General features: G+C 37.5%; 1 protein-coding gene across 1 annotated transcript; it reads right to left on the minus strand.

The window, feature by feature from the left end:
* Window positions 1-2,879: 2,879 nt before the first annotated feature.
* Window positions 2,880-17,604, minus strand: DMRTA1 (DMRT like family A1). The gene is made up of 2 exons (XM_002819732.5): window positions 16,680-17,604; window positions 2,880-13,363 (listed from the first exon to the last, which is right to left on the minus strand). The coding sequence occupies exons 1-2, from the start codon at window positions 17,344-17,346 to the stop codon at window positions 12,516-12,518; spliced, it is 1,515 nt and encodes a 504-aa protein (XP_002819778.3). The 5' UTR covers window positions 17,347-17,604; the 3' UTR covers window positions 2,880-12,515.
* Window positions 17,605-20,039: the final 2,435 nt, after the last annotated feature.

A 20,039-nucleotide genomic window follows, 5' to 3' on the forward strand; every position in this document is an offset into this window, starting at 1 on the left:
ATGGTTAACGTATATTATTTTTAGATACAAGTGACTTTGACTTCCTAATTTCCTTCATTAATAAAAGAGGATACAAACAAATGGAAGAACATTCCATGCTCATGGGTAGGAAGAATCAATATTGTGAAAATGGCTATACTGCCCAAGGTAATTTATAGATTCAATGCCATCCCCATCAAGCTACCAATGACTTTCTTCACAGAATTGGAAAAAACTCCTTCAAAGTTCATATGGAACCAAAAAAGAGCCCGCATCGCCAAGTCAATCCTAAGCCAAAAGAACAAAGCTGGAGGCATCACGTTACCTGACTTCAAACTATACTACAAGGCTACAGTAACCAAAACAGCATGGTACTGGTACCAAAACAGAGATATAGATCAATGGAACAGAACAGAGCCCTCAGAAATAACACCATATATCTACAACTATCTGATCTTTGACAAGCCTGACAAAAACAAGCAATGGGGAAAGGATTTCCTATTTAATAAATGGTGCTGGGAAAACTGGCTAACCATATGTAGAAAGCTGAAACTGGATCCCTTCCTTACACCTTATACTAAAATTAATTCAAGATGGATTAAAGACTTAAATGTTAGACCTAAAACCATAAAAACCCTAGAAGAAAACCTAGGCATTACCATTCAGGACATAGGCATGGGCAAGGACTTCATGTCTAAAACACCAAAAGCAATGGCAACAAAAGCCAAAATTGACAAATGGGATCCAATTAAACTAAAGAGCTTCTGCACAGTAAAAGAAACTACCATCAGAGTGAACAGGCAACCTACAGAATGGGAGAAATTTTTCGCAACCTACTCATCTGACAAAGGGCTAATATCCAGAATCTACAATGAACTCCAACAAATTTACAAGAAAAAAACAAACAACCCCATCAAAAAGTGGGCAAAGGATATGAACAGACACTTCTCAAAAGAAGACACTTATGCAGCCAAAAGACACATGAACAAATGCTCATCATCACTGGAAATCAGAGAAATGCAAATCAAAACCACAATGAGATACCATCTCACACCAGTTAGAATGGCAATCATTAAAAAGTCAGGAAACAACAGGTGCTGGAGAGGATGTGGAGAAACAGGAACACTTTTACACTGTTGGTGGGACTGTAAACTAGTTCAACCCTTGTGGAAGTCAGTGTGGCGATTCCTCAGGGATCTAGAACTAGAAATTCCATTCGACCCAGCCATCCCATTACTGGGTATATACCCAAAGGATTATACATCATGCTGCTATAAAGACACAAGCACACGTATGTTTATTGCGGCACTATTCACAATAGCAAAGACTTGGAACCAACCCAAATGCCCAACAATGATAGACTCTATTAAGAAAATGTGGCACGTATACACCGTGGACTACTATGCAGCCATAAGAAATGATGAGTTCATGTCCTTTGTAGGGACATGGATGAAATTGGAAATCATCATTCTCAGTAAACTATCGCAAGAACAAAAAACCAAATACCGCATGTTCTCACTCATAGATGGGAATTGAACAATGAGAACACATGGACACAGGAAGGGGAACATCACACTCTGGGGACTGTTGTGGGGTGGGGGGAGGGGGGAGGGATAGCATTAGGAGATATACCTAATGCTAAATGGTGAGTTAATGGGTGCAGCACACCAGCATGGCACATGTATACATATGTAACTAACCTGCACATTGTGCACATGTACCCTAAAACTTAAAGTATAATAATAAAAATTTTAAAAAAAAGATTTCTGCATAAATAAATTTTCCTTTTCAGCACTTGTCATGTTTTGGTATCAAGATATACCTCTAATGTGAAGTTTAATAAGCACTCTCTCTTGTTTTATATTCTAAAAGATTTTTCATAAGATAAGAGATTAGCTGTTCCTTGCATGTTTGGTAAACCTTGCCAGAAACACTGTGGACCTGATATTCCTATGGAAGTATAGGCCTGCATTTTTTAAACTACATATTCCACTTATTTAATGGTGGCTTCTCAACTTTGCCAATTTTTAAATAATTCCTAAAAATGTTTATAATTGACATAAGTTTTCAAAAAATTTAGTATTCATAGTATTGTTATGATTTATTTCATCTCTACTGAATCTCTTGTTCTACCTCCTATATCACTTATAATATTATGTATTTATGCCTTCTCTCCTTCTTTCTTGGTGAGTTTTTCTATAGAGATTTTTCTATTTCTTAATCTTTTCATAGAACAAGTTTTTGCTTTTTTTGACCTGCACCTTTGTTATTTAATTTCTACTTTATTAATTTCTACTTCTCCATGTATAAGTCCTTTCTCCTTTCTCAGATTCATTACCTACTCTTACCTAGCTTCTTGAGTTAAATTATTTGATTATTTGTAAACTTTTGAAAGGTAATATATTTAAGGCTGAAAATTTCCTTTTCTCAGTCTCTTAAGCTGCATCACATTGTGTAGTAGTTAATTTGTAACTATCACTCACCTCTAAGTATTTTTCACAATACTCCATTGAAATTTTACTTTCTACTCATAAGTTACTAAGAGTACTTTCGTTTTACTTTCTTAGCATGTGAAAGGAGGAGGTTAGAGCAAAACAAAGTTGTTATGGTTTTCCTTCAATTAAAAACATTTTAATATAATCCTATTGTGACCAGAAAGATGGCTGGCCAGTATAATAATTGTTCTTTGAAAATTTTCAGGCTGCCCGAATGACACAAAAATGAACAAATTTACAGTATTTCTCATCTCAGTAAATAAGAACACCATTCAGTCCAGTTCTCTAGAGCAAAACTGTAGAAGCGTCTTTGGTATCTTTCTTTTTTTTACACCCGAATCCCTAAGCAAATCTTACGATTTCTGTATTCAAAATGTATCTACCATCTTATTACTACCTACCACACCTCCAACTCTTTTTTTTTTTTTTTACAATAGTCTTCTAAGCCACTGTCATCTCTTATCTGGTTTACACAACCTCCAAATGTACTTTTTGCTCCCTTCTTTGCCCCTTTGTTCTCCACAACACAGCTAGAATGATCTTTTAAAACGACGTTTTCCTATGTCAAAAATTTTGACTTTCTATGTTGTCTTGAATGAAATTCATGCATATTCTGTGGGTTATGTCAATTTCCTAGTTGTGACATTGCACTAAAATTATTCAAGATGTTACTCTTGGAGAAAAGTGGGTAAAAGGTATATGGGATGTTTCTGTACTGTTTCTTACGATGACAAGTAATTTAAAAATTATCTTAAAATAATTTTTTAAAGCTAGTGAAACCAACAGTAGGTCAGCCTAAAGACATTAGGCATTTACTATTATTGATTCCCTATATTTAATATGTGCCCATGCTTTGATTCAGAGTAAAAAAAAATACTGCTTCATAAAGCTATACGATTGAAAAACTATGAAATTTATAATATTTTATATGTTTGATTTTGTTCTGTCAGCTTGGCTAAGACTGGAAACTAAATTTCCCAGAATTTCCTTCCCTGTACGTTTCAAAGTTTGAGTTGGCCCAAAGAGGAACTTTACAAGATTTACAAAGCAGAAAGGAAGCAGAAGTCATTACAGTGAGAAAGTCTTACAACAAAATGAAATGACAGATTCAGAGGTACCCAGCAGGTCTTAACTTGTCCTTTCTCTCTTCCACTAGAAAATTAGTTTATATTCCTAATTGCTGATCTTGCTGACCAAGAGCAGCCCAACTCCCACCAGCAGGTGTTTGGCTGAGGACTCACAGATGTAGCAGCTACATAGAGAAAACTGCTTTCTATAGACACCTCCATAGTGCCCTTTCCATTAAGCCACTATGGCAAGATCATGTGCACTGGGTTTTGGAGATTAAAAGCTGGAGTGGATTTATTAAATGTTAACTGCTTATTCACCTCTAAATTATATTCCCCAGGAGACCCTCAAAGATGGTACCCCCTTGGTAAGGAAAGCACCATCATCATCAAAGTCCTCTCTTGTGGCTTTTCCCTGTATGCCAGGGATATCTGTGAGACTTGTGGCCAGCAAAATACCCTCCCTGAATTCACAAGGGATGATGTGACCCAGGAGTTGTGAAATCCAAGAGGTGGCACTTATATTACAAATACAAGATGGACATGAATTCTATTTTTTAAAAAATTGTGCTGAAGCAATTACCAGAATGATGTGACCTGCAGAGATGTTTTGCATTGACTAATCAATAATTGTGTTTCTACAAATGAAATAGGTGGGCAGGTTAATAAAGTCATACTTGATTTGTGTAGGTGGAAAAGCTCTAGGTCTGATAAAGCTAAGTCTGCCTCAAATTATCATAATGAAAGTAATGACCCCTCGACATACTTCTAGAGTTGAACCTGTTTACAGACCCAGAGCCTCTTGCAGAAAGTGAAGATGGGTACTCGTAAGTAGAGACTCTGCTACACTTTCAGTAATTTAAACGGTAAATATTTCGCCTAGCTTTCTCCAAAAGGACCTAAACCAATTTACCAAGAGACTATACATTAAGAAAATAAAAATAACCCTACTTTTTAGAATTTACTGAACAATAACTACTGTCTAGAAACCTAAACTGCCACTGTGGTCCACCAGGCTGGATAGGTCTTAAAGAGGTGAGTAAGGTCTAATCATCAATGACATTTTGGTTCAAGTCCATCTCACAGTGAGTCTAATGGGCTCCCAAATCTATCCTACATTTATTTCCTCATTTCTGGAAAGCATCTTTGGAAGATACATATTCAAAAACTGGCAGAATTTCCAAACTGGATCTCTGACATAGGGATTGAGGACTATTATAATTGGAAATGTCAAATAGAGTCTTAAGAACTTTTCTCCCTCCCAAAGCAGTGAAACAAAAGCAATAACACATTCCTAGAGGGACCACCAAAGTTTGTGCCACAGTCCAGGATGGAAGGGGTCCTAACACATTCCCATTCAAATCACCTATTTGGCCTGTGGCTAAGGCAGATGGATCTTGTGGAATGACATAAACTTAATTAGGTAATGATTATAACTGCAGTTGTATTTCCAGATGTAGTTGCTTTATTGGAACAAACCAATACAGCCTCTTTTTTGTAGTTTTAGGCTGCTGATGTCATAAGTACTTTTTCTCTATACTTGTTAGTAAGAACCACTAGAAGCAGTAATGCACGTAGCATTCTTTAAGACTATATCAACTCTCCAGCTCTCTGCCACAATGTAGTCCACCAGGAATTTGTTTGCTTCTCCACTCTATGGGACATCAAGCAAGTCTACTACATAGATAGTCCACCAAGAACTTGTTTACTTCTCCATTCTACGGGACATCAAGCAAGCCTATTACATAGATATCATTCTGATTGAACCCAATAAGCAGAAGGTAGAAAATACTCTAGATATCTTGTCCAGACATATGCATGCCAGAGGCTGGAAGAATAAACCCTATAAACATTCACAAGCATGTAATATCTGTGAAATTTGTAGGAATTAGGGCCTGGTGCATATTGAAACATCTCTTATCAGATGGAAAACATGTTTCTGTATCTGACACCTGCTACCTCTAAGAGGTGGAGCTCTGTATTTTGGTTGCAATAGATACCTGATTTGGGCATCTTACTTTAAACCATTTACCAAATAATCCAATAAGCTCTCAGTTTTGAGTCAGGCCCAGATTACAAGGTGGTTCTGCAACAGAGCCAAACTGTCATTCAACCTCTCCTGCCACATGGGCCATATAACCCAGCAAATCCAATGGGGCTTGAGGTGTCTTATGGCAGTTAGAGATCGTAAGGGAAACCTTTGGCAGATCCTTATAGGTAATTCACAGTATACCCCTCTCAGACTTTGGAGAAAAGTTTTTTTTCTCACAGGGAATTATTCTCCTTTTGAGAAACAGCTTCCTCCTTGTTACAGGTTCCCACCAGAGTCCTGACACTTAGTATTGGCCATCAAATAATCAGGTGACCATAAGTATTCATATTAACAAGGTGTTGTCTGACTCGCCAAGTGTTACATAGCAGTACTTCATCAAGTGGAAACAATAGATGAATTTTCCTCCAAAGATTTTGAAGTCACAAATAAGTTGCATAGAAAGTGGCTTAAATTCCCATGGCTTCTATTCCTGCCACACCACCTCCTCTCTCTTATGTGGAGTTGTCTATTACAGCAGAATGAGGAAGAACAATTTTATCCTTGTTCACAGATGGTTCTGCAGTATTCTGGCACTATCTGAATTGGACAATGAGGCACTACAGGTGTGGCCTTGAAGTATAGTGGTGAAGAAAATTTTTCCAATGGGAAGAACTTCAAGCTATACACCTGATTGTTCATTTTGCCTGGCAGGAGATATGGATAGAAGTACATATCCGGAATCAGTCATGAGCAGTGACTAACAGTTTGGCTGGATGGTAAACAAGTTAGAAGAAACAAGATTGGAAAATCAGTAACAAGGTCTAGAGAAAAAGTATACAGAAAGACTTCTCTAAATGGGCACAAAATATGAAGATAGTTTTGTCTTACATAAATGCTCACATAAGAGCAACTTCCCAAGAGGAATATCTTAAAAATCTCATGCACAAGATTACCCATTCTTTTATTCCCATAATTGCCCAGTTGGCTCATGAAGAGATGATCATGGAAGCAAAGATGGAGCCTATGCATGGGCTCAGCAACATGGACTTCCATTCATTAAGGCCAATTTGGATAGAGCCACTGCTGACTACCCAAACTGCCAAGAGCAAAGATCTACACTGAGTCCCTGAAAGAGCACCATTCCCTGGAGGAACCAGCCAGCCACCTGGTGGCAGGTTGATTACATTGGATCACTTCCATCACTGAAGGAGTACCTCTTTGTTCTCACTGAGGAAAAACAACAACAACAACAACAACAAAAACACTTATGCTACATATGGTTTTGCCTTTCCCCCTCCTGATGTTTCTGCTAAAACCACCAGCTGTGGGTTTACACAATGCCTTATTCACCTTTATAGTATTCCATATGACATTACTTCTGACAAAGAAACTCATTTTATAGCAAATGAAGCACAATGTTGGGCTCATGCTCATGCAATTTACTGGTATCCTCATGTTTCCTTCATCCTGAAACAGCTGGTCTAATAAAATTATGGAATGGTCTTTGGAAGACTCAGTTATGGCACCAGCTGGTGAAAGCACTTTATGGGGCTGCAATAATGTCTTCCTGGATGTAAGATATGCTTTGAATCAGCTATAAATACGTAGCGATGTTTCTCCTATACCCAGGATTCATGAGTCTGGGAATCACAGAGTAGATATGAGAATGACTCCTTTCACATTAATCCTAATGATCCACTGGTAACATTTTTGTTCAGATTCTCTACAAATTTTGACCTTTCAGGTTCAGAGATCTTACTTCCCAAAGAAGAAATTCATGACAGAATACAACATTGTACTGGAATTCGCAACTACCATTGGCTATTTGGGGCACCTCAGACACTGAAACAACAGAAGAGGCAGGGGTAGAATTCCCAGTATTCAGAAGATCCTCTAGAGCATCACTTAGACTTTGAATATTTTGTGGTAAAAGTTCATGAAAAGCTACAACAACCTAATAGAGGCAGGGCTATAATGGTACAGATGCTTCACGAATCAGGATTTGGGTCATCACTCTATCAAGTAAGGAACCACAATTAACTGAGACACTTTCAGGGAGCAGAGAAAATACGAATTGCATAGTGGAAGAAGGCAGTTATAAATAACATCTGTGGTCTTATGACCAGTTATGATCCCATGACTGAACATGAGGGCTCTAGTAGATAAAAATATTTATTTATGTATTTATTGCTTCAAAGTAAGTGTATTTGTGTGTGTGTGTGTTTCCCCTTTCCCCAGTTCCCTAGTCTAACAAAAGATTTATTAATAGTGGTTACCTGTATCTCAGGACTAAAGCTATAGGATATTCAAAGGAGGGTTTGACTGAGTAAAACAGAAATGAGCATAACCCACAGATAGGTAAGTCACTTTGTGTGCTCCCTTTTGGGGAGTGGGCTAGTGTGTTTTTGTTGTACAAAATATAGTTGTATCAACTTCAGGTAAAAGAATGGTTTTGTTTTTGCTCTTATTTGGAAGTAAATATGGTTAACATATGTGACTATGAAAGCCGTGTTGACAAGGAGTACACTGTACTAGACTACACTGTCAGTTTGGTTGACTGCAAATTACATTTCTCAGAATTCCCTTTCCTGTATTGTTCAAAGTGAGATTGGCCCCAGAAAAAGGAATTATGGTGAGATTGTTAAGGTAGAAGTGAAACACAAGTCATTAAGGTTAGATAAGTGATTTCCAGGCTGTCTTCACTTTTCCTTACTCCACATCTAGCTTGTCTTCCCGCCTGCTGACCTCACTGACCCACGGTGGCACAGGTTCACCACCAGGTGTTTGCTCACAGACCAACAGAGCTAGAACCTACACAGAGGCACTGGTTTCCCATAGCCCCCCTTCAGAATCCCTGGCTGGGAACCATTTGAGTGATTGGACATGCTGGACTTCACAGAGCTTCAGTTCCCACTTGTCATCCCACACCAGTGCTTCAAGCAGATGAGTGAATCTTTCTCTTATCTGCCAATTTCCCTCTTCCAGACATTCATTTTCAAGCTCCTCCTTTGTTTATGTTAGGTTAAATTTCTATAACTCCCTTATTTCCACATATTACATGGACTCTGTTTTCCTGACAACCCCAATAAATGTAGCATGAACACAAACTATGATTTTGCTGTTTATTTTTTTCAGAAAGCCCTGAAAATAATCCAAATAACATATACGATAATATGTTACAAAAGCGTCGCTCGCCTATGAAATGAACAACCAAACAGGAAGTCTGGAACTAAGACTGTACGCTGCTCTGGTGATGGCTGCCCTTTGGGCTCCACATCCACTAAGTGGATTAAATGCAATTACAGTACTCTTTGTTGAGAGACTGCCACCGGGGGCAAAGATAGTATCTTAATACAAAGTAATAACAGTGAGAGTTATTTATTTAGCATCCAGTATATAAGCATTACTGTTCTCTGCCGTTTATTTAAGCTTTTATCTCCATGAATCTCGCAAGTTAAATATTATTACCCTTGTTTTGCTGAGAAGAAATAAATGTCCAAAGAGTATAAGTAACATGTCCAAGTCATATAGATAAATCCATTCTAGGTTTCCTCAATTCCAAAACAAATGCTTCTTCTAGAAAGACATATTGGTATTTACCTTATAGGAAATGTACTAATATTTGTCTTCAGTGCTCTCCCATATCCTCTTTAAGCCCCACTCATGCCTATATACCTTAAACTAACCTGTCAGTTTTATTCCCTTGTAAGTCACGCACTGTGTTCTATGTCTTTCTTTTCTGCCTACTCTCAGGAGGCTATCACATAGGCAAAATTCTGATGAGCAAAACTGCACTGTGTTTTATTGATAAATAATGGTAGGGTGTTTTAATTTTCATGGCCTTTGAATTGAAATTCCATTACTTATTTATTTAACAAATACTTTCCATGTTTCTGATGAGCTACAAAATGATTCAGTCCCAATATTAAAGCAGTAATGAAAAATCCCATCAATCAGGCTCTGATTGGTATTTTCTACATGCATTTTTCAATGAGTTCAAGATGCTTTATCATACAAGGCAGCCATTACACTCTTGGACAGCTGTTAACTGTGAAAAAAAGTCATTCCTTATGTTCTGAATACTCTGTGAAATGTTTGCCTCTTAGGCCTTCTATATGATACAGAATAAACCCAATTCATTTTTGTTACATGCTAGCTCTTAAAGCATTTACCCCCTCTTTCTTCCCACCATTAATTAGTGGCTTAGGAGTTCAGGCTTCAAGAAGCATCCACGGATATAAATATCAAGATTACAAAGAACTCATTGATGTACCAACATTGTCAACTAATACCAACGTTGGTTGATTGGTTGTTTTTGTACACACAATATAGACTGTGAGCAACTTGAGGCAAAGTCTTGTATCTTAATCATTTATTTATCTCTTGTGTCTAACACAGTGCATGGCACAAATAGGTTATTATTAAAAATTATTAAATAGGTGTTGAATGAAGAAATTATTAAGCTAATACTTGCTATCTTTTATTTTTTTTCAGTCAGTGGAAACCTAGTGTATAGGTTGAGAACCTATGATATATCAGACACTGTTCAAGGCCGTGAATGAACAAAACAGACATGAGTCCTTCCTCAGACCTTGGAGTCTGAAATTGCTGAAGTGAGTACAGTAATTCCACTGCAGATGACTCATATTACTAACCTTAGGGAGAAAAAACCCTACTGCTGAGCCTCAATTTCCTCATATACTATTGAGTTGTTAGACAAATGACCTATTTGATAAGATTAAGTCCTTAAATTATTATAAAGAGTATGGAATGTGTAAGGCATTATATAAATTAAGTTTTATGATTATAAAACTATTTTATAAATTCGAATACTGCCCAAAATGGATGTTCTTCCAAGGTCAAAAGCAATTCAGTATCTCAGATACAAGCACATCATTATAAAACCACATACATAATGCAGTAACTCTAGGATTATTGTTTTAAACCATATCTCTATTGTATAATGTAACTTCCTTTAGAGCACAATATTTTACATTCAGTATCCTCTACAGGATCTAGCACTTTTGAGAAAAATAGCATTCAATAAGTGGATTAATGCAATAGAAACTGAAGAATCACCAAGGAATCTAACCTGAATACCATTTAGGAGATTCAAGAACCCAGTGAAATTGTATGCAAAACTGTGTGTCTGTACACCATTTTGTAGAGTTCTTCAGTTTTATCAGAGTCTCAAAGAGATCTATTATATATAAGAGTTTCTTACTCAGTATATATTAATTGAATTTCAACTACTTGCTAGACATTGTACTATGGTTTAGGCTTAGAATATAAAACTTTTTTATAACAAATGAATATTGAGTACATCAAAATTTTTCAAGATCTGCTTTCTAATATTCACACCATTAAAATTAATGCATAACCTAATAAACACATTTACATCCTGAATCAGCACCAGATACTCTGAAGTAATTTAATATCACATTTGCTGGCAAAATATGCCTTGGAAATACATTCTTATTGGCTTCATGAAAAAAGCCTCCATGATAATATAACCTATAGGGGTTTAATGTATGTCTACATAGACTTATATATGTGCATATAGGTACACACACACATACATATATACATACAACTTTAAAAAATCTTTAGTGAGTCATGCCGCTTAAATAGTTTAAACAATCTCTAATTCATCAACCATCTTTTACCACCACTGGGTTTCCATTTATTCCTAACAATAACAATGAAGCTACTGTCCTTCAAAAAAAAAAGATGACATATAAAGAAAATGTCCTAGAAATTGTTTTGTAAGCAGCTTCCTCAGGGACTTTCCACTGACTGAAATAAATAGTTTTCAAATGCGCCAGATGGAGGACAAAAATTATTTTTAAAATTGCAAGAATACCTCTGAAACTTCATGGCAGTTTTTCCTCTTTGGAAATCTTATATCTCTCCTCAGTGCATTAAGCATCAACTATGTGCAGTTAATAAATATTTATTTGAGCAGCTATTTTAGTTTTCTGAATAAAATTATTCTTACCTTTGAGAATGGCTGCCATATATTCTTGTCCCAAACTTACAAGAAAAGGATATTTCCCCAGATACAGACATAAGAACACTTAAAGACTGAAACTCTAATCCACAGTAGATGTGCACTTTACAGTATGGAAATTTTAAAGTAGTATAATCCAAAACGACTTTTTGAAAAAAAATGGTTATTCTCCGGAATCAATGTTTCTAATTCATATACTCTACAGAGCTCAGTTGCAATTGGCGATAGTGGCCAGGAGATGGCGCAGTCTTATTTCCTAAGATTTACTTCACAGACACAGCGTTAACTTTAAAGAGAAATGTTTTTTAATGGCACTTGTTTTCACTAATGGAAGCTAAGATTGAAAAATAAAACACTCAGGAAATATAAATTCAAATTTCTCAAATGTTTTATTTATTACGAACCACCTATCTGCAAATCAAATGCTTTAAAAATACTTTGAATAACTTTTTTCTTTCCTATGAACAAGGAACAGAAGAAAGAGTTTTGAAGTAGTAATTATTTAGAATTGCCTTAATTGTTCAGTTCTTCCTTTTGGTTTATATTCTATTATGCTGGATTGCTTTACACTTACAAATGTATTTTATCACTAAAAATTCCACTTTTCAATAAAATAAAAACTAATTTTAAAATAAAAATTTTTACAAATGATAATTTAGGGAGAAAATTCATTAAATATTTCCTGAAATAGCTTTATTCAAGGCACATATAATGTTCAAATTTACTTCTTCCATTTGATAAATCCTAATGAAGAGTTTTCATATCTAAGACCTATTATATTGCTTGAAAAAAAAACCCAGCATTTTAATACCTCATAATCCACTCACATACTTATTGAAGTATATTAATGGATGTATGTGTATGTGTGTGCACGTGCACGTGCATGTACTGTATGCTGGAAAAACTCCAGAAAGAGAGAATGGGCATATACATTACAGATTGTCCTGATTTGGTCTGAAGTACAGTCTGCCACAAGTTATTGAGTCTTTACTGGAAAGGTAGGAAGAATCTCTAATCATCCCTGAAAACGCATAATCCAAAGCTGGCCGAAAAGGCAAGGTGGGTACTAACCCAGGTGTTAGGTATGGTGACATAAAACCAGATAACCCTCTTCCTGCAGAAGAATATGCGAGCCTTAATGGACTGATACCTACTCTAGGATTTAAGCTGTAGAGATTTGAATCACCTCCATAAGAAGCAGAAGTAGTCTGAAGAGGAGAGAAAGCTGATTTATTACCTAGAGTTCCAAAACCAATTCCAGCAAGACTAAAACTTGAAGCTCTCTGAATGTTTGTGTTTTCCAGTTCTTCTGAGTTTGCTAGGTTCCTGTTGTCTGGCTTGTGTTCTTTGCCATTTAAAACCTGTTCAATGGCTTGTACCACATCCCCTTTGCAGAACTGTAGAATGCCTTCTAGCCGGCTGCGCCTGTAATTTGGGAAAATCTTAGTAAGGATATCAAGAGGATCTCTTGGTCTTGAGGACACTGTAGGAAGGCTTGCCTTGGTTGCAGTCAAGTCTTTGACCCATTCACTTTCATTTCCTGATTCCAGATCAGAGGATGATAAGGACCTGGGACTCTCTTCACCTCCTGATTGCTCTCCAGGATGAGGAGACAGGATACTATCATGCTTGTTGGAGTATTCAGAAATAGATGACCCGATACTTTGTTTCCCAATGACACCATTAGACCTAGGAGATGATCCTAGGTAAAGTTGATGGGATTTGGAGATCAGTTCTTCTTGTCCATTCTGGCATGACTCACATTTACTCTCTTTTTGTTCTGGAGAAGAGGGGGGAAAAAAAATCAAATCTAGAGAAAACTTCCCAGAACGTAGTACTGCTCACTCAAAAATAATGCTAGATAATATAATTAATTCACTCCTATTAATTGGTAATATTTATACACTCCAAGACATTTTAATGAATAACTCAAATTTAAAAGATTATTCAGAAATGCAGGTGCTGGAATAGTGAAAAATATACTATTATATCATCTCAGAATCACAAAGGTATGCAATATTAAAATGCAATTATATTTAGGAATCAGAAGATGAGCGTGTATTGTTACCCCAAATTGTCTGCATAACACCAATATGGCACACTGTCCGTTCTATCTTGGTTGTGTGGGATCTTCCTAAATGTCACCTAAGTTTTGTTGTTATCTAAGTGATATTTTTTCAAAATGACACTATGGAAAAAGAACTGAATAAAATGAATAGGGAATAAAAGGAATAATCTTAGTTTGAAAATGAATATTCTATTTAATCACTAATGCTAAATTTTAACAGTTGGTTTTTTATCTCATATTTCAGGTTATAATAAATTTACTTGAATAATGTAAAAAAAATTGTTCATTTCATTTCAAATTTAAACCAATAAGTATGGCTATGTGAATCCCAAATCATACTAGAGCTTGCATATTTCATTTTATGAGAGATGATACAGATGGTATTTTTCATAATCCTCTATGAAACATGTACTTTCTTTTTCAATCCTTAAGAAATATCAATAACAGACTTTAAAAGCAAATTGTTTGTAAAAGAAAATTATAAACTGTCCTATTGCAATCTATATGAATCCTCAAATTGTCTTTTAAAAACAACATATTAGGCATTTGCTTTACATCACAGCCCTCCTCCAATGTTAGGGGCAATTTTCCAAAAGTACTTTTACACAAAATTCTGGTTTTTCTATCTCAAAATGGTGAGCATATTAATCAAACAAGAATATGTTAATACCCTTTACTAGGTTAACACCACAAAAATTAAAATAGCCATATTTACTATATAACTTTTACTTTGGTTTACATTTTCTATTACCCTAGAGATACATAGGTAAGAGTAAACTGTTAAGTGGCGTGTGCAGAGTAATTCTGTCCAACTTTCTTTTTCTACCAAGTTTATGAATGTCACAAAAAAAATATTGCCTAAGGCAGTGATTTGTAAACATGATTTGCAGTACTCCAGTTTTCTCCAGTTTTCTTAAGAATTCAGTTCTAAATTCTAAAGAAATAGCTACAGTTGATTTTAAAATTAAAGTGTATACAATTTAGCATTTTGAAGTTCAAAATGCTGTTCCCATATGCTGTTCCCATAAGCATATGAAAAAAAGAATGTCACTACTGCAAAAATTACAAACACTCTATAGGATTTTCAACTTTAAATAACACAATAATACTTTTCTAATGAAATTTGCCAAGTGGAAATAGATTAGCATTAGTCCTCCATTCCACTTTACTTGTAAATATGAATGAGCATGGCCCCGAACATGTCAATTATCAACATTTCATCTCTATAGCAATTTATGCATGAAATCATAAAATAATGTCTTGTTATATTTTACTCATAGCACAATATATGTAATGAAACACCAATTTGCATAAGATTATTTAGAAAATATGGTGTCTTTAAAATATAATACAATTTACATCATCTCTCTGTCTTCTCAAGTCCTACAGCTTGCTTTACTTCTATTACATTTATCATTGTATATTAAGCCTTGCATTGTAGTTTTTGGATACATATAGTCTGCCTTCTTTTGCATATAAGGTTCTTTTGTGTAGGAAAAACTTGTTCACTTCTAAATCACTGTTAGTCTTTGTCTAATGAATGAGTAAATTAAATAGACTATTTTACCACAGTTCATGGCTATTGTGTAAGAGAAGCAGTCAATTTAGAAAGCTATTGAAGTAACCTTTCAAACATTGGCTTGCTTTTTATGGGGGAGGGGGCATCATCTGAGGCAAAGAACAAAATAAAATAATTAGCTCTATAAAACAGAACACTTTGGTACCAACTAGAAATCACATAAATCAGTGTCTCACAGGGAGCTGTCAGCCATTTCACTATCGGTGTAGTTTCAGGAATTCTCACTTTTACTTCTCTTTCATAGCACTTTTACTTAACAACTGTGCTCTTTAGCACCCTTCATCTTCCATGAGAATTGTAGAAAGTCTGTTTTGCCTACCCAAATAAATTAGAATATGTGCAAAAAGTTGACACATGCAAACACAAAATTCACTCTGAATTGAATGCCTCATTTCAATTCACAGAATTTTTCAAATGTACTGTGTGAGTAGAACTTCAAGCAGCCATTGAGCGAAACATCTGTTGAGATCTTCAATTTTCACAATTCAAGGAAGGTTTCTAATTAATAGTTTACCGTATAGCTATCATACAATTTCATATAATACAGCTTTATAAGTTTTGTACTTATACAAAAAAAAAAAAATCACAATGGTATTTCCACTGCTTAGTAGGCCCTGTGGAGGGCTATGAAGTTCACTAAAATATATCTCCTAAGGCAGGAAATGAAGGCAACTGACTTGCAGTCAAAAAATAAGAGAAAAATAATGAAAACTCTTTGGATAAAAAACCTCTAATATTGAACTTTGAAATTCTTACCTATGGTTTTACAAATTACATTTTGCAAAAACAATTTAGAGTGAAGGAAGAAAGACGATGGTTTGGTAGATTTCAGTCTCTTCCCCACATCAAGCTTGCAACAAATGTTTGCCCCAACATGTAGTAAAGAACTGCATCCCCAGCTATCAGAGTTTCCCACGCAAAATCAGCTCTGGTTTTACAGCTGAAAACAGTCCAGAGCAGGGAGGATCACCTGAGCCTGGGGAGGTCGAGGCTGCAGTGAGCCGTAATGGCGCCACTGCACTCCAGCCTGAGCAACAGAGTGAGATCCTGTCTCGAAAGAGTACAGAGCAGACTCAAATACAGCACCCCTTACGAAGCTTTTCGCTCAATGCCTGCTTGAAGTTCTACTCACACAGTGAAAGTCAAATCAACTTCCGCGTAAATAACTCTGCTCCTAGGGTGAATTGCTCATTTGTTACCACCCATGCTTCATGTTTTCATTATCTTACCCTATCACCTGAGGGAACGAAGAGTAAACTCCTCCAAAGTGAAGGCGATGGGTCTCTCACAGTCTCATTAATGTCCATATTGCTGAGCAGTTCCCCAGAATTTAAAGTGCTTCTTTTAAACAACTATTCCTGCCCGCCTACGGACACGGTGGCTTGTTTCAGAGTTTCTTTCCAGAGCAACCATTTCCTTGAGCAAAGAGTAAATGAAAGACCAACTCACCTTGTTTTTCCTCAGGATAATCTTGCTGGAAAACTTCGAAAGCTGGGGTCGTGGAACCACTGGCCTGTCTCAAGGCACCCAGTCCCAGCGCAGCCCCCGCCGCGGGGCCGCCCGTGGACTGTGGATTCTCGGCTCTGCCGCCGCCCCCGGATGCCCGACCCCCGGGGGGCCCGGAGAGCCCCGAGCACAGGAGCCTCTGTAGCCCCCGGGCTTCGCTCTCCTCCTGCGCCTGCTGCCTGCGCAGCGCCACCTGGGCGGCCATGACGCGCTGGCGCTCGGCGATCAGGGTGCACTTGGCACACGCGCAGTCCCGCCAGCGGCAGAAGCGCTTGTGGCCCTTGAGCGCTGACACCACGCCATGGTTGCGACAGCGGGCGCACTTGGGCGTCCGCGGGTAGCCGCAGCCCACCGCGCCTACCCTCCTCTCCAGCCCGGGAGCCGGCGGGCAGCCTCCGCTTCCCGAGGTGGCGGCAGCGGCGGCGGCGGCCGCGGCCGCTGCTCGCAGAAAGAGGCTGGGCGGCCGCAGGAACGCTGGGGGAACCTGCATCCCCGATGGTACCGGCAACGCCGGGGATGTGGGCGGAGGGGCAGCCATCACTAGCCCAGGGGCCAAGTGGGGTCGGCCGCTAACGCCTCGGTCTCTGCTGCCACACTGTGACCGCTCCATTCCCGAGAAGTTTCTGGCAGGAAGTCCCAAGTGGAAAGTACGCTGACCGCAGCTAACCCTGCTGGGAGGCTGGGGAAGCCGGGGCAGGACGCGCCGTGGTCCTACTGAGCCCCACCAGCGCACGGACAAAAGTTTTACACTCTTTCCACTCGGAAGGAGTTGGGATGACCGCGTCCCGGAGCTAGAGACGCTGAGAGGTGCAGCTGTCCCGTGAGCCTGGGAGAGACCCCGGGCGCTAAGTTAATGCCCCTGTGCCTCCAGCCAAGAAAGCGAGGCTGGAGAGGCTACCCCGCCCACTCAGGCTCCTGGCCAAGCGCGAAAGCCGGGGGAGGGCTCGGGGCGGGGAGTGGGGACCTTCTGGGAGGAGGGCGTCGGGGAATCCGTCCAATGGGCTGCAAATGTCTCCTTCCCCCCAAAAAAGCCCGTTTCTCCTACTTGCTTCTCTAGGAGTTCTCGACGTCTATTTTTGTAAACTAGCCTTTGCAGCCTCCCCTTTTACTGCCCTTTTAAAATTAAGCAGAGTTTGAATTTCTCCTTTTCCTACTTCCACGTTTCTCCTAAGAAAGTCTGAAGGTTTGGATTTTGAGTTCTCCTTTCGGGTTCCCAGATGAAGTCTTCATGTCTGCAGCAGCTTGGCCAATGTTAGTGGGAGCACAGCTTGATAGACTACGAATTTGTTACTCACCAGAAAGATGCCTTATTTTAAATGGGTCTTAGGACAGCATCAAAACAATGGATAAATAACTAAGGGAATTGATTCACTTTCAGATTCTTTTCATGCATTCTATTTATTTACACATGCAAATTTGGGTTGTGTGTACTGTATTTTAAAATACTGCTGCTTTAAAAAAGTTATAAAACTCTTCTCTGCGCCTATTTATAGGCAGCGATTGCGTTAAAGCTGTTTCGAAAATATTTATGTCTATTGTAAAGTATTGGGTAAAGTCGTTTAGATCATTATTTAAATATGCTGTCATAAATGCATTCTTTACATATGAGTTTAATGCCTTTAATTATAAGAAAAGATCATAAGGCGTTTAAATCAAAAGAGCATCTGAGATAGAAAATTCATGAATATTTATTCTTAATGGAAGGTAGCGTCATCCTCTGCCAGCTCTTCAAGATGGTATCCAACTGCCTTGGACAGGTTATTCATTTTCTATCCCTAAGATAGCAATTAATAATGATATTTTTACCATTCCACCTGTTCACATTCAGAGCAGACATTGCTGATCTATCCGGCCTTTCTCCTACCAACCTACTCAACACCATCACCACCAGTACCATCCTCTCACACAAACATCCTATTGTAGAGGTTTTCCACCCTTTCTAAGAACTGGAACTACCTAAGGAACTTTTAAAAGAGATGGATACTCCAGTCTATGTAATGTTTTCTGATTCTTTTGGTCTGTGTCTTAAACTCTGAAGGTGATAATTACATACAATGTTTAGAATTAACACTCAAGGAGTTCCTAACCTCTGGGGGTTCTATGATACCCAAACTTTCTCACAACTCTTTATCTTTGTTCAAGCTACTCCTGCCTAAAACGTACTGATGCCCTAACTGTGGATTTGCATCCATCCTGTGAGAGATGAGTTTTTAGTTCTACATGGATCATTAAAATACAATGAATTACCTAATGAGAAAGCAATTTTCTTTTCTATTCTTTTTAGGGGCTTCAGGTTACATAATGGGAATGTTCGGCTTAATGCAAATATGTCTTTTAAATTTTTAAAATACCTTTTAATTGTGGTTTTCAATAATAACAACAAAGAGCAGCAAGTAAAATGTTTACTTAGAATTTAGCCATGTTTTTCTGTTTTTATTTGATTTTTAAAGTTTTCTTATAATTATGGAAAGTGATATTGGTTTTCATCCAAGAAAGTAAAAATAGTTTTTTAAATAAATGTATTTAAGTTAAATGTTTGTCAATTTAAATGAAGAATTATGCAGATAACGCATACATGGCAAAAGAAATTGAGGTCTGGAAAACATTGTCTTGGTGATTTTGGAGTCAAAAAGTGTTGTTGCTCTCAAATTCTGGATCCACTTTTATTAAGTTACGTTATCTCACTCTGTCCTCAGTTTTCTCATTTGTAAAATGAGAATAATCATATGGTTACTTGAGGATTAAATGAGATAACATACCTAAATCATAATGCATATAATGAGACGCATATTTCACTGTTCCTAACACCTAGGTTCTCGATATATATTACTTTTCTTAATAAAAGAGTTTTAAAATAAATATTAGTATTTAGGAATGATATTTCAAATGCTAAATGAGAATTTTATTATATTTTAGAAGAACTTCCTTGCCTTAAATGAACTCAAAAACCAGACTTGTTATACATTCGGGCAAATGTAGAAGAAAGGTATCCAAAATTGTTGGTGAACCAAAATTAGATTGGTATTAAAAATGTAACCATTTTCATAGTAAGTATCCCATCTTGGACTTTGTGCGATTGGCCTAAGTGGTGACAGTGCTTTAAGGAGAAAAGATTATTGGCCAGGAAATCAAGAGAGATGGGTTCAAATAAGCAGTGTATCTGATAGAAGGTAAGGGCACTTCCAATGACCAGATCTGTGGTGTTGAAAAGTAACTCTATCTTTTTGGTCTCGGTTACTCAGTTGCAAAATGAGACAGTTGGGTTAAATAATTTCTAAGATTATTTAAACTTTAATGATTTAT

Source organism: Pongo abelii, chromosome 13 (assembly GCF_028885655.2).
Source record: "Pongo abelii isolate AG06213 chromosome 13, NHGRI_mPonAbe1-v2.0_pri, whole genome shotgun sequence".
In the NCBI taxonomy this organism is placed as follows: domain Eukaryota; kingdom Metazoa; phylum Chordata; class Mammalia; order Primates; family Hominidae; genus Pongo; species Pongo abelii.

Excerpts from the sequence above, each read along its gene's own strand:
- DMRTA1 (XM_002819732.5), bottom strand. The coding sequence starts at position 17,346 with ATGGAGCGGTCACAGTGTGGCAGCAGAGACCGAGGCGTTAGCGGCCGA. Across the intron at positions 13,364-16,679 it reads TTATCCTGAGGAAAAACAAG|AACAAAAAGAGAGTAAATGT; the intron begins GTGAGTTGGTCT and ends CCTCTTCTCCAG.